Source organism: Podarcis bocagei (genome assembly GCF_964188305.1).
Source record: "Podarcis bocagei genome assembly, chromosome: 2".
NCBI lineage: Eukaryota > Metazoa > Chordata > Lepidosauria > Squamata > Lacertidae > Podarcis > Podarcis bocagei.
In genome coordinates, this window is record NC_138126.1 from 5,722,861 (window position 1) to 5,741,330 (window position 18,470).

General features: G+C 41.5%; 2 protein-coding genes across 7 annotated transcripts in view; both read left to right on the forward strand.

Moving 5' to 3' along the window:
- LOC308580792 (vomeronasal type-2 receptor 26-like) overlaps window positions 1-6,073 on the forward strand; it is a 33,208-nt gene extending 27,135 nt beyond the window's left edge. Inside the window, exons 3-4 of the mRNA XM_081182966.1 lie at window positions 3,120-3,347; window positions 5,640-6,073. Of these exons, the coding sequence (XP_081039092.1) occupies window positions 3,120-3,347; window positions 5,640-5,774 (363 nt within the window). The 3' untranslated portion in view covers window positions 5,775-6,073. The remainder of the gene's footprint in view (window positions 1-3,119; window positions 3,348-5,639) is intronic.
- The window catches only part of LOC308580992 (vomeronasal type-2 receptor 26-like), a 66,023-nt gene that overhangs the window by 18,125 nt on the left and 29,428 nt on the right, over window positions 1-18,470 (forward strand). For 5 of the 6 annotated variants that reach the window (XR_014004861.1, XR_014004862.1, XR_014004863.1 and 2 more), the window contains exons 1-2: window positions 7,827-8,158; window positions 9,005-9,299. Coding sequence is in view for 3 of the 6 variants with exons in the window: in XM_081183389.1 (XP_081039515.1) it covers window positions 7,914-8,158; window positions 9,005-9,299 (540 nt within the window). In the remaining 3 variants the exon portion in view is untranslated. Of the gene's footprint in view, window positions 1-7,826; window positions 8,159-9,004; window positions 9,300-18,470 lie in introns of those variants that run through there. The other variant, XM_081183390.1, reaches the window with a different exon arrangement.

Consider the following 18,470-nt stretch of genomic DNA (forward strand, 5'->3'; position numbering starts at 1 on the left):
ATAACTCCATATCTGGGAGACCAAATCCTCCTCTCTCCTTCTTATCTATCATTATTTTGTGTTTTATTCTTGGGTTTTTTCCTGACCATATGAATTTAGCCAAATCTCTTTTCCAGTTATTAAAACATTTATCTCCTCCTAATATTGGGATACTTTGAAATAAAAACATCATCCTTGGTAATATGTTCATCTTTATTACCGATATTTTCCCTAGTAAGGAAAGATTTAATTTTCCCCATACTTGCAAGTCATTTTTTATTTCATTCCATGTTTTCCCATAGTTCTCATTACTTAAGTCTATAGTATTTGTTGTTAAATTTATTCCAAGATACCTTATTTTCTTTTTAATTTCCAATCCTGTAATTTCTTGTAATTTCACTTTATCTTTTTCTTCCATATTTTTCACTAGTATTTTGGTTTTCCCATAGTTTAATTTGAATCCTGCTAATCTGCCATATTCGTTTATGCATTCCAATATTCTAGGTGTACATTGTAGGGGATTTTCTGTTGTGATCATAACATCGTCTGCAAAGGCTCTTAACTTATATCTTTTTTCACCAACTGCTATTCCTCTTATTTGGTTGTCCTGCCTTATTTTCTTTAATAGAACCTCTAATACTATTATAAATAACATTGGGGATAGGGGGCATCCTTGTCTTGTACCTTTAAAGATGTTGATTTCTTCTCCAAACTCTCCTAGTTTTTTATTGCCCAATAGCTTCCTGTGTAACCTTGTCACATGAGTTTCTTGTAGACAAATCAAGTCCAATTGCTCTTTTTTCAATAAATGAAACACTCTACGCCTTTTTCCCAGAATATTTAGACCATTACAATTCCAGCTCAGAACCTGCAACGCCATCCTGTGGTTACTTTGATATTCCCCCAACCGCTCCCAGAGTTTGCTCCTCTTCTGAGGGTGGTACCGTTGGTTCTTTAACAGGAGAATCCAATCCAAAAGACAATGCCGAAATGTCCAGGAGGCCTTTACCTGGTGACGTTCTTTTCCGTGTTATTTGCTCCAACCCTCTGTCTGATTATCTCCTTTCCAATGTAGTTGAATCTATTCCAGTTCCCTTCTGTAGGTCTTCTTCGTATTTGTACAAAAACTTTATTTTATCTTCCAGAGATCTTATTTTTATTTTCCTTCCCTTGAAGTTGAAGGAAAGGCCTTGAAGGAACTCCCACCTGAAATTAACTTGGTTCCTTCTCAGGAGATCAACCAGGTCCTTATAATCAAATCTCAGGTCCAAAAGATGTTTTGGGATATCTTTAAAAATTTCCACCTTTGATTGGTGAATTACCAAGGCGTTCTCGTAGTGCCAACTTAGGATTTTATCCCTTTCTTCTTGTGATCAGGCAGTCCCTTATTCTGTTCTTCTCCTTTTCCCCTCCTCTTCCAAGTCTGAAGGCTCTCACAATTTTAAACTGGTCTTCTTGCAAATCTAGGTCCCAGTGAGCTACAAATTCGTTCGTTAGATAGTCAGTCAAAGAGTCCTTTTCTAGTTCAGGTATTGCTCGAATCCTCAGGTTTGTCTGTTTCTCTTTAAGCTCAATCATAGATAACAACACCTTGTGATCTTCTACTTGTTTTCGCACCTCAGGGACCTCTGTTTCTAGTTGTGCCACCTTGGCTTCAACAGTGACGATCTTTTCCTTAACCTCCTCTGCAGTCTGTCTAGTTAAATTAGATTCCTTGACTAGTGTCTCAATAGCTTCTGTATTAGAATTAACTTTTTGCTCCAAACTTTTTATAGTTTGTTCTGAACTTTTTATCGATTGTGTGTTCTGGTCCAATTTTTTGTTCATTTGTTCCAAGGAGTCATTTATTTTAGTCAAGGCAAGTGCCAAAACATCTTCCAAAGTCATTCCTCCCTTTGGTTTAGTGTGCATTGAGGCAGTTGCAGAGGAGGCAGAGGAGGCTGGACGGCCAGAAACAGATGTTCTCCGAAGAACTTTCCCAGACCTTGTTATTCCCTGTTTCTCTTTCTCATCAGCCATAACACTCAAGGCCCCAAGGTCAAATTCAATCCCCTGGCTTTATTTTTCAAAGTTGGAAAATTCCACCCCTTATAGCAATTTCAAAGTCCTCCTCTAGGGGAGATGGCTACTCTTTATCTTCTTTTATTTTTCCACATTGCAATTGCCAAATACAGTTGCCAAATGTAATTGCAAAGTACACCAATATTATTTGTATCCAGGCTTAGCTTTAGTTCAAATAAAGGTAGTTGTAACTTTTAAACCAGAAGGAAAAGTAGTTGAGACAGTGTGTCACTCTAGTTTCACTTTTCCACTTGTAAACAGCAGTCCAAAGTACATCTATTTTAATGGCTGCTAGTCCCCAGGATCCGAGTGGTGGAAAATTAACTTCTCAACTCTTTTTTCACAGATGAATAACAACCAAAAGTCCTCCCCCTTTTTCTTCTCCCTCCAAAAGGGGGTTCACTATTTCAACTTAAAGTTTAAAGTGTTAAAAAACAGCCCTTCAGGCTTTAGATTAAGCCCAATTGCTTCCAACTATTTACAAAGAAAGGAAGGCTGAATTCCTGTTTGGCACCTTCCCTGTTTGTAATCCAATTCAGTTTTTAAAGGTCTAATTTCTTCTCTTTACTCACGGGTCCTTATTTTAGAAGTCCAATTGTCAGCAGGAAAAAGTCAGCGCTCTCCGACGATGGCTATGTGGCTTCACTCCACGAAAGTAGCAGTCAGTTCGCAGCACCGCGCCGCTCACCCCGCTTTACTCCGGAGCCCCCAGAGGGGTTCCCCGCAAGCAGGGGAGGCGCTCCTGGTGCCCTGCCGAACCCCCACGTTCCCAGGCTTCCACCGCCTGGAATTTCTATCGGGTCCCTGCCTTCGCCGTGGCAGGAGACCCAGTTTCCGCGGAGCCCGTTCCTCCGGTCAGAGGAACTCCGCTATTCATCGCTGGCGCTAACCCGGAAGTCCACCTTTCCCCTTCATTTTTGGAGGGGAAAAAGTGCGTCCTATGGGGCAAAAAATACGGTATATTGGGAACATTAAATAGAAAAACCCTCCATGGCCACTAGGTGCCTAGATAATATGTGAACCACCTGGGCTGAAACAGCCAACTTTCTTAAATGCTGTGATCTTCTCTGTCATTCTAGTTTCACCGTTTCCTGAGTGATTTTCAGTTCTACAATGCTTCTATGGGTGGAGCATATTTAGATGAGAATGGGGACCTGACAGCTGATTTTGATGTGGTGAACATTGTGATGCTTGCCAATGACTCCCTTCACGTAGGGAAAGTTGGGAGTATGGAGAGAGAGGGATCCGCAGACGTAAAATTCACCATTGATCAGGATACCATCATGTGGCCCCTTTGGTTTAATAAGGTGGGTTAAATCATTCAGATACATTTGACTATGATGCAAAAAGAAAAAGGAAACAGAGTATATTGGATTGAAAGGGGCTTTTACTTTTGTAGGAAGAGTCACTCCCACTTCAACTCCCAGGAGCATATTTATGAATTTAATATTTTTTGCCTCAACCTGCATCACTTCACACTTGTTTGCTTTGAATTACATTTCCCAATTTATTGCTTAATCCATCTACAGATTGACTATTGTTATTTAATATTTTATTGGCAGCCACCCAGCGTGGCTGGGGAAACACAGCCAGATGGGTGGGGTATAAATAATGAATTATTATTATTATTATTATTATTATTATTATTATTATTATTATTAATCACTCAAGTTTGGAGAGGTTCTGTTGGAGGTCTTCACAATCTATTTTTGTTTAAAATTCCCTGAACAATTTAGTAAATGTAAAGTTCAATCCAGTGCAATCCAGTCAAATCCAACTATGGGATGTGGCACTCATCTCTGCTTTCAGGCCAAGGGAGCTGGCATTTGTCTGTAGACAGATTTTCTGGCTCATTTGGCCAGACTGACTAAACCGCTTCTGGCGCAACAGGACACCAGAGCGTACGGAAATGCCGTTTACCTTCCCACAGCAGCAGTATCTATTTATCTACTTGAACTAGTATGCTTTCAAACTGCTAGGTGGCAGGAGCTGGGAGTATTGGCTCCAGTATTATTGCATAGATAGACATACCTGTGGGAAGGTTTACTTTAGCAGAGTTAAAAATCCCTTAGAATCCCTCTATAGGAACACACACACAAATCTGATTCATGTAATATAAAACTATTTTACTCTCAGATTCATTCAGGTTTACAGAAGCGTACCTGAAGGCAGGTTTAGGTTACATAACAGGCAAATGAACTATACCAGAGGGAAGTTGGTCCTAAGGTGACTGCAACTCAGCAGTTATCTTTGAAAACTACCAGCAACCGGGGGGGGGCCACTAGGGGCGCCTTGGAAGATGGCCGACAATACCATCTATCTGGTTCGCACGAGGTAATTAGAGGCTGATTATGGGGAGTATATCAGTCTCCCTCGTCTTCCCAGGGGGTGGGAAGATGCTGTACTCGCCCGCGGTTGTCCATAAATCACCCCCGAGTTCGAAAGATGGAGGGGGTGGGGACACTGGGCGGAAAGCCCTTGTGCGAGCTCTGGAACTCCCGGACGCTACTTTCAGGAGCGAAACTAGTTGCGTTGTTTAAGATAGAGAAAAATTGTTGAAGTAAATGCACATGCTTCGAGCAAGGTCAGGAGTGTATTATCTGCTAAATAAATCTACCACTGAGAAGATTGAGCGATGGGACGGAATGAACAAAGGATTACATCAAGGAAGCACAGCCATGACGGTATGTTGAATGGAGCGGAACTTTCTTCTTTTTCAATATGATTTACCTAACAACGCCCCCCCCCTTGAAGAACCGTCACAATGTCTGATAGCAAGTGAGATTGAAAAACAAACTGTGTGTAAACAAAAAAATGTTAATAAAAGGTGTTACTCTGTGAAAGATCTGGAAAGAAGGGAGGCTTCCTTGTTGCATAGTTATAAAAGCGATCCGCCATTAAGAGGCAGACCCGGTTGCAAGACTTTCAGTTTTAGGGGGGGTGAGCCACTGCTCTTAGATTTGGATTGTAAATCTGAAAGGGCAATAACCCTTCTGGAAAGACTGGTATAAGGTACAAAGGGTCTGGGAAAATTAAAGAGAGGACGCCGAGACTGTATTTCATCGGAACTGGCTAAAATGGCGACTGCCACTTGAACAGGACTTTTGGAATCTTGGATCTATGTGAGATGAATTACGGGAGAGCATTACAAAGTTCACACAGGAATATAAACAAGGCTGTTTCTTTCAACTCACTTGTGGAGACAACTCGGAGGTTATTAAGAAGAAAAAGGATAATGACAAGGAGATGAGAAGATAGGAATGTGAACACCAAAGTAGCAGAAATACAAAGATGATTGGACTCCTACCGAACTCAAAGCATGGGTACCCCTCACAAAAATTTTAAATTTTGTTTAATATTTGGACTTTGTGATATGTATTGATATAATTTGGAATAATTAATATGATATGATATGATTGGCTTGGTAAATGGAAACTTAATAAAAATTATTTGCAAAACTACCAGCAACCGACAAACTGGTTGTCACAGCAACCGGTGAGAACCTGGAGGCCGTTAGTCCTCTGTCGGAATGTTGCACTTGACTGCACCATTACATCCCACGATACTACTAACTCCTGACCATCTTTCTTTATGGGCAGACTGTCCCTCAATCCAGATGTGCTGAGAGCTGTCATATTGGGGATGTCAAGGTCATCCGGGAAGGAGAGCTACTTTGCTGCTTTCATTGTGCTCCCTGTGTAAAAGGGACCATCTCCACTGTGGAAGGCAAGTGAGAGAAGGAATAGGGCAACTTTTGTAATCTTGTCCAAAACAGTATCATTTTATTTTTCCCCAGCCCCAATAAAACCTTTACCCAAGGTTGGGATATCTGCTTTGCATGCAACAGATTGCCAATTCAAGTCATAGTATCTCCCGCTGGGGCTGGGAATGTCCCTTGGTTGAGACCCTGGGTACTGAAGTCACTCATCTTACTTTCAGATGCAGACCACTGCACCAAATGTCCGGAAGATCAGCACTCAAACAAGGACCGAGATCAATGTGTTCCCAAGATTATCACTTTCCTGTCCTATGAAGACTATTTGGGGATTCTCTTGTCTTCCTTTACCTTATTATTCTCCTTAATCACATGCTTGGTGTTAGGAATTTTCATCAAATACTCAAGAACTCCCATAGTCAAAGCCAACAACAGGGACCTTTCCTACATCCTCCTTGTCTCCCTCTTGCTCTCCTTTTTGTCCTCCTTGCTCTTCATTGGCCAGCCAAGAAAAGCCACCTGTCTTCTCCAACAAATTGCATTTGTCCTCATCTTCTCAGTTGCTGTCTCTTCTTTGTTGGCCAAAACCATTACCGTTGTGCTGGCTTTTCTGGCCACAAAGCCAGGGAACCGGGTGAAGAAATGGCTGGGGAAGACTCTGGCCACTGCTGTTGTCCTTTCCTGTTCCAGTGTCCAAGTTGTCATCTGCACCATCTGGCTGGGGACTTCTCCCCCATTCCCAGACTCCGACATGCACTCCCAACCTGCAGAGATTATCCTGCAATGTAATGTAGGGTTTGCTGCCATGTTTTATGGTGCCCTTGGCTACATGGGCTTCCTGGCTGCCATCTGCTTCACAGTGGCTTTTCTAGCCAGGAAGCTGCCTGGGGCCTTCAATGAGGCCAAGCTGATCACTTTAAGCATGCTGGTCTTCTGCAGTGTTTGGATCTGCTTTGTGCCCACCTACCTGAGCACCAAGGGGAAATACATGGTAGCCGTGCAGGTCTTCTCTATGCTGGCCTCCAGTGCTGGGCTTCTGGGCTGCATCTTCATTCCCAAGTGCTACATTATATTACTCAGGCCTGGTCTGAATACAAAGGAGCATCTGACGACAAAAACTAAAGATGGCATTTGATTCTTTGTACATTCCTTTCCATTGTAGGGATCTGTGAACAGAAAGGCAATAAAAAACCCCCCAGCAACTTGCAGATATAAAATGAAATATTCAAATGTCAAAAAGCTGTGGATTGACTAGGCCCAACATATGCGTCAGGAGAGGATTTGAGGTGATGGGGAGAGTTACAAATACTTTGAAATAAAATATTTGACTGGCACAGGGGGCTTCTATGGTTGTTTTTTCATATGTTGTCAACCAGGCAACAGAAGTTCCCCAACATGTCCTGAAAGAATAGTTTCAGCCCGGCTTATCTGGTGATGTATTTTAAATGATTGTCATTCTAGGATCACATTTCACCACATCAGTTAGATATTTTGAACACATAATCATAGCATTATGGAAGCACAGAGTTGGCAGGGACCCCAAGGGGCATCCAGTCCAACCCCGTGCAATGCAGGAATATCAACTAACGCATTCATGACAGATGGCCATTCAAACTCTGCTTAAAAACCTCCAAGGAAGGAAAGCCCACAACCTCCCAAGGGGGACCATTCCACTTTCAAACAGCTCTTACTGTCAGAAAGTTTTCCTGATTTTTAGTTGCAGTCTTCATTACTTTAACTTGAAGCCATTGGTTCGAGTCCTACCCTCTAGAGCAAAGAGAAATCAGATTGTGATATTTTCTTCCAGCTCTGCAGCTGCTGCCCAAGCTCCACAGTGATTCCAGAGAGGGTTATTCGCCACATACCTATCATAATCATAGTGATTTATTCCTTGGCAAAACTCAAGCAATGTACCCACTTTTGACACAAAGAACAGATATTTCAGAAATGAGAGCTTGAAATGCTTGCTGCATATTTAAAGGCCTCATGTGCCATCGAGGGCTTTGACTTATCTTCCAGGCAGGCAGGGATTCTGCCAGTGTGAAAGCTTTGTATCCTCCCTTTCCTCACATTTTCTCTGGGGCTTTGGTCTTGTTGGAGACTTTGGGCTTCATCTAATTTGCTTCTTGCTAAGTTGAGAGCAGGGACAACAGATGTAATGACAGGAGGCAGACCCAGAGTGAGGCTCTTATTCATGCTGTTGTTGTTGTTGCTGCTGCTGCTTCCCTGTGCAGCTTCTAGGATGGCGAAAGCAAAATGCCCATTGAACTTGAGAAGGGACCATCCAGATGCAATGAATTATTACGATCCAGGAGACCACCTCATAAGCGGGGTCATATCTACATTACAAATTGTTCATATTGGACACCATTTCCTCGCCACCCCTTTCATTTACAGTATAAGGTACGCTGCATTTCCCCCATGCAATTTCTGCACAGCAGACAAAATTGCGATGGGTAGGCATATATACATAGCATATTCTTTGATACTGTTGTGCTTAGCTGTGACTGCCCAAGCCTCTAATGCTTATATGCCGGGGACAGGTCCTGCTTTCTAGAGTTTGCCCATTGAAGACACAAAATGTATGTGCATTGCTTCCCTCCTTTCTTTTTTCCACTGGAAAAAACAAACAAATTGATGGTGAATCATGAAGATCCAGAGATCATCTGCGTCCCAACTTCTTGACTTGGGAAATGTGAAGATGGCCTGATCTGCACTCCTCTGAAAGGAGCAGGACTATAACTATTAAATTGTCACAATCGTCTATCAAGGTAATATACAATCATGTTGAATTGAGTCTAGAAATCAACTGGCAGCCAGTACAGTTCTCCTGCCCGGGGACCTTAGGGTGAAAGGTAGGTACTAAATAGGATAACAACAGCAATAACAATTAGAAGCAAGAATTATATGACTGGTAAAGATCTCTATTTTACATCTACTCTTCTTTTTTTAAAAAATAAACAAACTCTTACAACCTACCACTCCCCTTGAACTTGTCCTTGTCCTTTTACAAACTTTTGCTCAATATATTTGTGGGTGGTATTCACTCCCTGCTTCCAGCACTCAAGTGCTCAAATATGCTTCTATCTCCCTTTAACTGGCAAGCAGCCGTTCAGCTTCCATTATGCGATGTGGATGTTCTGTTTTGCTTCATTCTTGTGGCTGCAATTTCTTATAGGATTAAGAAAGCAGGGACTTGCTACTTTTCACTGAACGGAGACTGACATTAGGCTTCATGCTATGTTGCAGGGCAGCAGATATGGTAGCATACTGGTATCTCCTGTCCTTCATGATTGCCATCCATGAGATTAATCAGGACCCCGGGATCTTACCCAACATCACCCTGGGCTATGACATCTATGACAATTATTACAATGCAAGGATGACCTATGATGCCACGCTAGATCTGCTCTCTCCTGGGAGGGCCAATGTCCCAAACTACCAATGTGGAAGACAGAAGAAGCCCTTGGTTTTCATTGAAGGGGTCAACTCTGACACCTCACTCCAGATTTCAAATATGCTGGGAACCTACAAAATCCCCCAGGTATGAACACACTAGCATGGGCAACATGCAGAGAACAGCCACTTCTTTGAATAGGAAGCAAATTATGAAACTCACTCCCAGAGGAGGCAGTGGAGGTTTTAAGAGAGGATTAAACCAATTCATGAAGGCAAGGGCTATTAATGGCTGCTAGGCATGATGACTGTGATCTACCTCCCTAGTTGGAGGCACCAATGCTTCTGGGTGCTGCGTTGCTGGGAATCACACGAGGGCAGAGTGCATTTGTGCCCAAGCTGTGCCTGCTGGTTTCCTACAATCACCTGGCTGGCCACTGAGTGAACAGGATGCTGGGCTAGATGAGTCGTTGGCCTGATCCAGGAGGTTCTCCTTGTGTTGAAGGATTTGTCCTGCTGGGTGAAAAAGGGTTTCACAAAAAGGGTCACCATCAGAGCAGTCTAAGGGGTGAACATTGGCTCATGGGAGTTGGAGTTGACTATCATCTGGAGGGCATCACTTTGGGAACCCCTGGCCTATATGGTAAATGAATGTTTCCTCTCAAAGAGCAAACAGCTTTGTGAAATGGGTGGGAATTTTACATCTGGAAAACAGTCTAGAAAAAATGGGACAGATTCCCACACCACTAGTCACTGGTTGAGTACTGCCCTAAAACCTCTTAATCCCAGAACATCCCCAACAGAAGCCATCTCTCTTAAAACAAATTCTGCTGTTTTTCATTACTTGTTCTTATGAATGTGGGTTGTTGCTGTTCTAACTGTGCAACTTTAAAAGGACAGCAGATAAGATCTAGGGTCTAAATCTAGCAATGTTCTAGCAAACAATTGTGTGGTTATGCATGAACTATTGTCCAAGTCCCATTTCCTCAAAAAGCTGAGCTTCTCGAGTAGGTCTAGGGCCTTTTCATTACCATATTGTGCCTTTGCTGATGCTGTTGTGTACACCATAAATGTAAAGCACTCAATACAAGCATACTGGCAACTGTAGTTTACCCTTCAAAGAGCTATAATTCCCAACAAACTACAGCTGTCAGGATTCTTTGTGGGAGACCAAGAGCCTTTGACATGCTCTAAATGTGTTGGGTGCGTGTAATATTTTTTAAAGTAACGGTGCATCTTTGGATTATTTTATTTAAGGTGTCTGTTGTTGCTTCACTTTTCTGTGCAATGCTTACAGATATTTTAAATATATTATGCAGTATAAAAATTAAATAACCAATCCATCAAAACCCACTGCAATGCAGGAATCACAGCTGAGCACATCCTTATATTGGCAGGTGTGTGAAATAGCGCCGTACAGACAAGGGCGGAGGGTGCAACCCCGAGGGAAGGATCCTCCACACGCGGCTGCAATGGCGGAGGCTTGTGACGCCACTCTTGGGGGTGGGGATGCGAATCCCCCCCCACGGGGTGTCTTCTTGTAATCTTCCCTCAATGATGGCCCCCAGGGAAGGACACCCCCCGCCTGCTTCCTCCACCACTACACTCAACAACAACATATCTTAACTCAACATAGTGTTAAATATCGGGGGGGGGGGGGTTGGGGCATTCAGGGAGAGAATAATGTGGAAGACATATTAAATTGTTGCCTATAATGAATGAATTGATTTATTTCGTTCACTGACCAGAGTGTATTGTTGCCAAAGGTGTCCTACATCTCCTTTCCAGAGAAGCACTGGAAAATATGGCTCTCCCTGACCACAATTTCCAGTTGACCAAGAAAACCCTTTATATCTTCCTTTTCTTCCTAGGTCAGTTATGCTTCTGTTCATCATGCCCTTGACAAAACGCAATCTCCTTTGCTCTACCGAATGACCCCAAATGAAGAACCCCCAGGCTCAGGGATTGTCAGGCTACTCCTGCATTTCAGGTGGACTTGGATCGGGCTCATAGCTCCTGACTCTGACGATGGAGAAAGGTTTCTGAGCACCCTGACCCCTGCGCTTGCTAAGGGTGGTGTCTGCCTTGCTTTCTCACAAACCTTTTCACGATGCAATCTCTTTACATCACAATGGATGATAAAGCTCCGGCAGAAGATTTCACTTTCCATGGACAGGCGAATCAACGTGTTTCTTTACTATGGGGAATCTCAGTCCCTCATTGAAACTGCAGTTTTACTTCAAATCGTGGGTGGAACCCTGAAACCGATTACTGGGAAAGTTTGGATCACAATAACTCTCTCATATGTCAGCTCCAACATGTCTCCGGAAATACTTGAGTACAACCACATTCATGGTTGTTCATGCTTTGTTTATCCAGACCAAAGAAAGAGCAAAACACGATGGTAATCTGCCAGTTTCTTTGCACTATAAGAATTTCCATCCATGTTAGCCTGAAGGCTATCATTGCTTATATTCAAAGCATGTGTTGTCTGTGAAAGGCCAGAGGCGATGCAGAGTGAAGGAGACCCTTTTGGGGTTCTCTCAAGATGTCCTTGAAAGGAGCCTGTTTCAGGACACCTACAGCATTTACAACACGGTCCGAGCTCTGGCCCATGCCTTAAATGCTGCGTACTCCTCTAGATCCAAGAGGGTGGTGATGATGCGTCAAAAAAGGTTGGAAGATGGAAAAGTCCAAGCATCACAGGTATTCATTTTTATTCTCTAATGATCTGGATAGATATTGTTCCATTTTAAATGAAAATGGATTTAATGACGGATTCATAGATCCATTTCCTTTAATTAACAGAAATTTACCAAGCATTAAAAAAGAGGAGATAAATAAGGTTATAAAATACTGTAGGTCAAAATGATTGATACAGAATTGATAGGCCCTTCAATACTTAACTTGATCTGTAGGGCAATGGTCTGTTAGCAATATTCATGTCACCCTTTCAAAGAGAAGACTAAAGATTCCTCAAAAAGAAATGACATTCATATTAAGTCTCCATTCATATACATTCCTACGTATACCATCATGATTATTTCAATCATAATCATCATATCTCACTTTCCTAATATCAAAGACAAGCAAAGCATTCCAAAGTTAAAGCAAGATAGAATTCTACTGCATGTAAGAAGTTCCAAACTTTCTTCACAAATCCATTACAAGGTGAAGAGGCTCCCTGGTCAAGGAGATGGTGGAGACTGTTCCACTGTTGAACAGCTCTTAGGGCCAGAAAGTTCTTAGTAACGCAAGTCAGATCAGTCATCTCATGTACGATCAAATCTTGAAAGAGCATGGTTTTAATATGGACTGATCTGACATTCAGCAGTAGCAGCACCAGACCAGAGGGCTCAGTAGATCTGCTACTAGTAACCTCTGGTGGTGTGAGAGGGCTGGAACAAGGAACAGAGACCAAACACCTAGGCCTCCACCCCTGATGGTGGCCAGCCCCCTCCCCACTCCAGCGATGCTTTCCCCTGCCTATCACCACAAGAATAGGGGCAGCATCTTGACCACGCCCTGCTACCTGCCCACCTAGAATCATTAAAGCATTTCCATTCACCCCGTTTACAGTTGGGGGATTAGGCCACAGAAAACTAAGCTAAGGCACATTATTAGACATGCCCCACACTGTCAGAAGAAAATGTTAGATCCCCAGCTACTTTCCTACCACTGCCTCTCACTCAAACGGGGAAGTCCACCAAACCAAACTTCCCTTTCAATTAGGCTCTCACCCTGGTTGAGGCTCACAAGCCTGCCTCATGCAGTTCCAGGCCTGCAAGTCTGCAGCCTGTCTGGTAGCTGTCACAACTGCAGCCACAGCCATAGCTTGGAGCAGGACTCAGAGAGGAGGTGCCATTCCCTCCCCAACCCCAACACAGAGGCTCTTGGACGGAACCTGTTTCTTAGTCTGCTCAGCTGATGGAAGAGCCCATTCTGAAAGACCTCAAGTATATTGGGGAAATGATATACCAATGGTAATTAACTCCAGTAAAATTGGCAAAAATTTACAAATCCAAATCAAATACCTGTTGGAGATGCAAGAAAGAAATAGGCAAAATGTTTCACATGTGGTGGGAATGCCGACCTATTCAACAATTTTGGAATGAAATATATGAAGAAATCCAAAAGATGTTTAAAATATATTTTAGTAAAAAACGGGAGGCATTCCTTTTAGGTATAATTACAAAAGATATTCCTGGCAATCCAAGGAAAGTATTCCTTTATGCAGCAACAGCTCCCAGGATGGTCATAGCAAAAAACTGGAAAGGGGGGTGGAATCCCATCAATAAAAGAATAGCAAATTAAACATTGTGCTTATATGAATTTGGCAAGATTCACAGCATTCCTAAGGGGACAATGGGACCAAAAATTAGCAAAGGAATGGGATTGTGTTAAAGAAGATATGAAAAAACATTGTTCTGGAGTAAGTATATCGGTATGTAACGAATGAAGCTTTGCAGGGTTAAAAGCGGTGCGAAAGGTGTAAAGATGGGGGTAATTTACATTAGACACAACAATTCAGAAAGATTAAAATGTTTGAGGTCTCAAAACAGAGGAAGGAAGTCAATATGAGTATATGTATGTAAAGCTTAGTATGATGGCAGGGGATTTTTTTGGTAGGTGTGATTTTTTTCCTTTTTGGTTTCTGTTTGTTTTGATTTGTTTTTGTTGGTTTGTTCTTTTTTTTGGAATTTATGTTTGTAATTTTTGTTGTAACTTTTTTTTTTAAAAAAAGAAGTACCGTATTTTTCGCCCTATAGGACGCACCGTCCCATAAGGCGCACCTAGTTTTTTTGGGGGGGGGGGAATAAAAGAAAAAAAATTATTTCCCCACCAGGCGCGGGGCTGGGGCGGGGGAAGCCCGAGCTTCCCCCGACCCCAGCCCCCAGAACAGGCAACTCTCCGCAAGCCGTGGGAACCCGGCGCCGGCCTCCCGCGTCTTGCAGAGAGCTGCGCAAAGTCTGGGCACGCTGAGCTTAGCGCGCCCAGCCTTCGGCATGCCCCCAACTCTCCACAAGACATGGGAGCCCAGCGGCGGGCTCCCGCGCCTTGCGGAGAGCTGCGCGAAACCTGGAGAGCGAGAGGGGTTGGTGCACACCGACCCCTCTCGCTCTCCAGGCTTCAGCGAAAGTTTGCATTCGCCCCATAGGACGCACATACCTTTCCCCTTCATTTTTGTTTTTTGTCCCCCCCCCCTTTTAAAATATTTATTAAAATTTAACAGATACAAAAAACAAACAATAAAAATTACAATAAAAAAGAAAGACAAAATATAGAAAAAGAAAAGCAAAAACAGCAAAAAAACAAAGGCATTTTAAAAACACAAACATTTAAAAAAGAAAAAAAAACCCATATTTTCATATCCTTATTTTACATTTGCTTATTTCCTTGACTTCCTCAAACCTCCCTCTTTGCATTCCAGTTCAATTAATTATTTCAGCAAGTCCTTTCCCTTTTTCTTCAATTTAAATCCAAACTTTTTCTTAACACAATTTAGCCTTAAATTTTACACTTTAACCATTGTCAATCTATTCTTACTTAATTCTTAATAACATTTCTACTAAAGCCCAATACCTTCTTTCCAACAACCTCCTAACATTCATTAATTTTACAATATTTCTGTAAATATACTTTAAATTTTTTCCAATCTTCTTCCACTGACTCTTCTCCCTGGTCTCGAATTCTGCCGGTCATTTCCGCCAACTCCATATAGTCTATCAACTTCATCTGCCATTCTTTCCGGGTAGGTAGATCTTGTGTCTTCCAGTACTTTGCAATAAGTATTCTCGCTGCTGTTGTAGCATACATAAAAAAAGTTCTGTCCTTCTTTAACACCAATTGGCCGACCATGCCCAGGAGAAAGGCCTCTGGTTTCTTCAGAAAGGTATATTTAAATACCTTTTTCATTTCATTATATATCATCTCCCAAAAAGCCTTAATCCTTGGGCACGTCCACCAAAGATGAAAGAATGTACCTTCAGTTTCTTTACATTTCCAACACTTATTATCGAGCAAATGATAAATCTTTGCAAGCTTGACTGGTGTCATGTACCACCTGTATATCATTTTCATAATATTCTCTCTTAAGGCATTACATGCCGTAAATTTCATACCAGTGGTCCACATCTGTTCCCAGTCAGCAAACATAATGTTATGTCCAACATCTTGTGCCCATTTAATCATAACAGATTTAACCGTTTCATCCTGCGTATTCCATTTTAACAGCAAGTTATACATTCTTGAAAGTATCTTAGTTTTAGGATCTAACAGCTCTGTTTCCAATTTTGATTTTTCCACCTGGAAGCCAATTTTTTGGTCCAAATTGTAGGCTTCTCTTATTTGATAGTAATGAAGCCAGTCTCACACTTTATCTTTTAATTTCTCAAAACACTGCAATTTCAATTTATCTCCTTCTTGTTCCAGAATTTCCCAATATTTCGGCCATTTGGCCTCCATATTGAGCTTTTTCAGGGCCTTCGCTTCCATCGGTGACAACCACCTTGGGGTTTTATTTTCCAGTAAATCTTTATATCTTATCCAGACATTAAACAATGCTTTCCTGACAATATGGTTTTTAAATGCTTTATGTGCTTTAACCTTGTCGTAACACAAGTATGCATGCCACCCAAAAACATTATTAAAACCTTCTAAATCCAAAATGTCTGTGTTCTCAAGAAGCAGCCAATCTTTCAACCAGCAGAATGCTGCTGATTCATAATAAAGTTTAAGGTCTGGCAGGGCAAATCCGCCTCTTTCCTTTGCGTCAGTTAATATTTTAAATTTTATTCTGGGCTTCTTGCCCTGCCAGACGAATCTAGAAATATCTCTCTGCCACTTCTTGAAACAGTCCATTTTGTCCAAAATTTGCAATGATTGAAACAAGAATAACATTCTTGGCAATACATTCATCTTTATAGCTGCAATTCGACCCAACAAGGAAAGCTTCAAATTTGACCATATTTCTAAGTCCTTTTTCACTTCCATCCAGCATTTTTCATAGTTGTCTTTAAATAGATTCACATTCTTAGCTGTCATATTAACCCCAAGATATTTCACTTTTTTAACCAATGTTAAACCTGTCTCCTTCTGAAACCTTTCCCTCTCATCCTCATTTAAATTTTTCTCTAAAACTTTAGTTTTCATTTTATTCAACTTAAACCCTGCTATATTGCCAAATTCTTGGATCAGTTCTAATACTCTTTTAGTGCTTGATTCTGACTCCTGTAAAGTCAATACCAAGTCATCTGCAAAAGCTTTTAACTTGTACTGTTTAGTTCCCACTTGGATACCTTCTACCAGTTGGTCCTTTCTAATCATGTTTAGCAAAACCTCCAGGACCGATATAAAAAGCAATGGAGAGATTGGGCAACCTTGTTGTGTTCCTTTCTCAATCTTAAACTCTTCCGTCACTACGTTGTTCACAATTAGTTTAGCCTTTTGCTCCGAGTAAATTGCACCTATACCATTTCCAAAACTTTGACCAACCCCCATCCCCAGTAAATTCTTTTTCATAAACTTCCAAGAAATATTGTCAAAGGCCTTCTCCACGTCCACAAAGATCAGTACAGCTTTATTTTATTTTTTTAATGAATATTTATTGGCATTTTCATAAACCACACAAAACAAAAATAGACAAAAAATAACAAAAATACAAAAATCCAAAACTTAAAAACAATTAAACACACATAAAATTTCAATTACTTATTTTCTTATAACTTGTTTCTCAGACCTCCTCACACCTCCCCTTCTTGTATTCCAATTTAAATTGTCAATTCAGCAAATCCTTAACTTATTTCTCCACTTTAACTTAATAATTTATTCTAACAAATTGTTATTTTACTTTTCTTCTTTCTTCCATTTCCTCCATTTATTTTACAAGCCTTATTTTCATTTAATTTAGCCCATTTTAAAAACCAGTTTTAACTTATCCAAACTTCAACATCAATACTTATACCTCATTATTCATTCTTAAATATTTTTCCTAAAGTCAACCAAAATTTCCCTTCCACGACTTTGTTGGGATACTGCCAGGGAGATAACGTCCATCTGAGCCCCCAAGCCGGCTGCCGGATGATCCATCGACCTCCCGTAGACACGCAGTATCAGCAATTAGCGACACGAAGCCTTAGAAATAGATTGCCACATTCTTAGGCTGGTGCACACTCTTTCAGCAGAATTCACACAGCAAAAGATGCACAGCAGGAGAGCATATTTACAGTTTATTCAACGTTGGTCAGAACAAAGAAAAGACATGACCGCCTGCTACAGCGTTCAGGCACGAAGAGAGAAACAAAAGCAACTGAAAACATAAACATCCTGTGCAACAGGAAATACGCAGACTCTGTGACTCACAAAACCTGCTCTCTTTTAAGGTGGAACGGAAATATCCTAACAGACTTTCCCAATTTCCATACAGATAGCAAAACCAAATAAAAAACAGAACAAATTATAATTATATACCCTTTGGATTCCCAGACTCCACCCACCCTTTCCCCGGTTTCAGTCCCCAGCAAATATCCATCAGTCTCAATATTCTGTTTAGCCTGGAGATCTCACGTCCGAGACTCTTAATTCTCTCTCAATTCCTCTCTGCCGGTCTTTTTGATTGTCCTTAGTGTTAAATCCCAAATCTCGGAGAGGCTCCGGCCCAACAGGATCCATGTTTCTTCCAGCCAGACCTCCATATTTAAGAATAAAGCCTATGGGGTACTCCAAATCTTGTTTCATACTCCTTTCAAGTCCAAATGTCCCCAAAGCTCCAACTTCCACCTTAATCAAATTTATAATCCTTCGGTCTTCAGATCTCCACATACGGAGATCTCTCAGTTCTCCACTCCCCAATTCAGGCCAGACTTTCCACATCAGACTTTTATTTTCCTTTGTTGCCATCATGTCAGGCCTCAAAGTACAATTCTCCTTTAACATCTGCAAAATTGCAGCTCCTCCTTCCTTTTCTTCAGGGGCAATGTATGTCTCCTTCTCCATATTCTCAAAACTCTCAAGTTTCTCTATTTGTCCAGTTGAATAGGCTTCCTGTTTCGCATCCTTATCAGCTTCAACAATGTTCTTTACTGCTAAGTCCAGAGTTGTAACATTTGTAGCCAAAACATCAGTTTGGCCTTGTAACTTTCCCAAGAGAACAAATGCTCTGTCCAATTCAGCCTGGATTTTCCCTCTTCCAGCCATTCCTGTAATGTCACTAAGCCCCTCTAGGGGGATTTTAGTTCCTTAATATTCCTTTCAGCTCAAGTCCAAAAATCACGTTATTTTGTATCAGCCCTTCCTTATTTTCAACAAATTGTAGCAAATG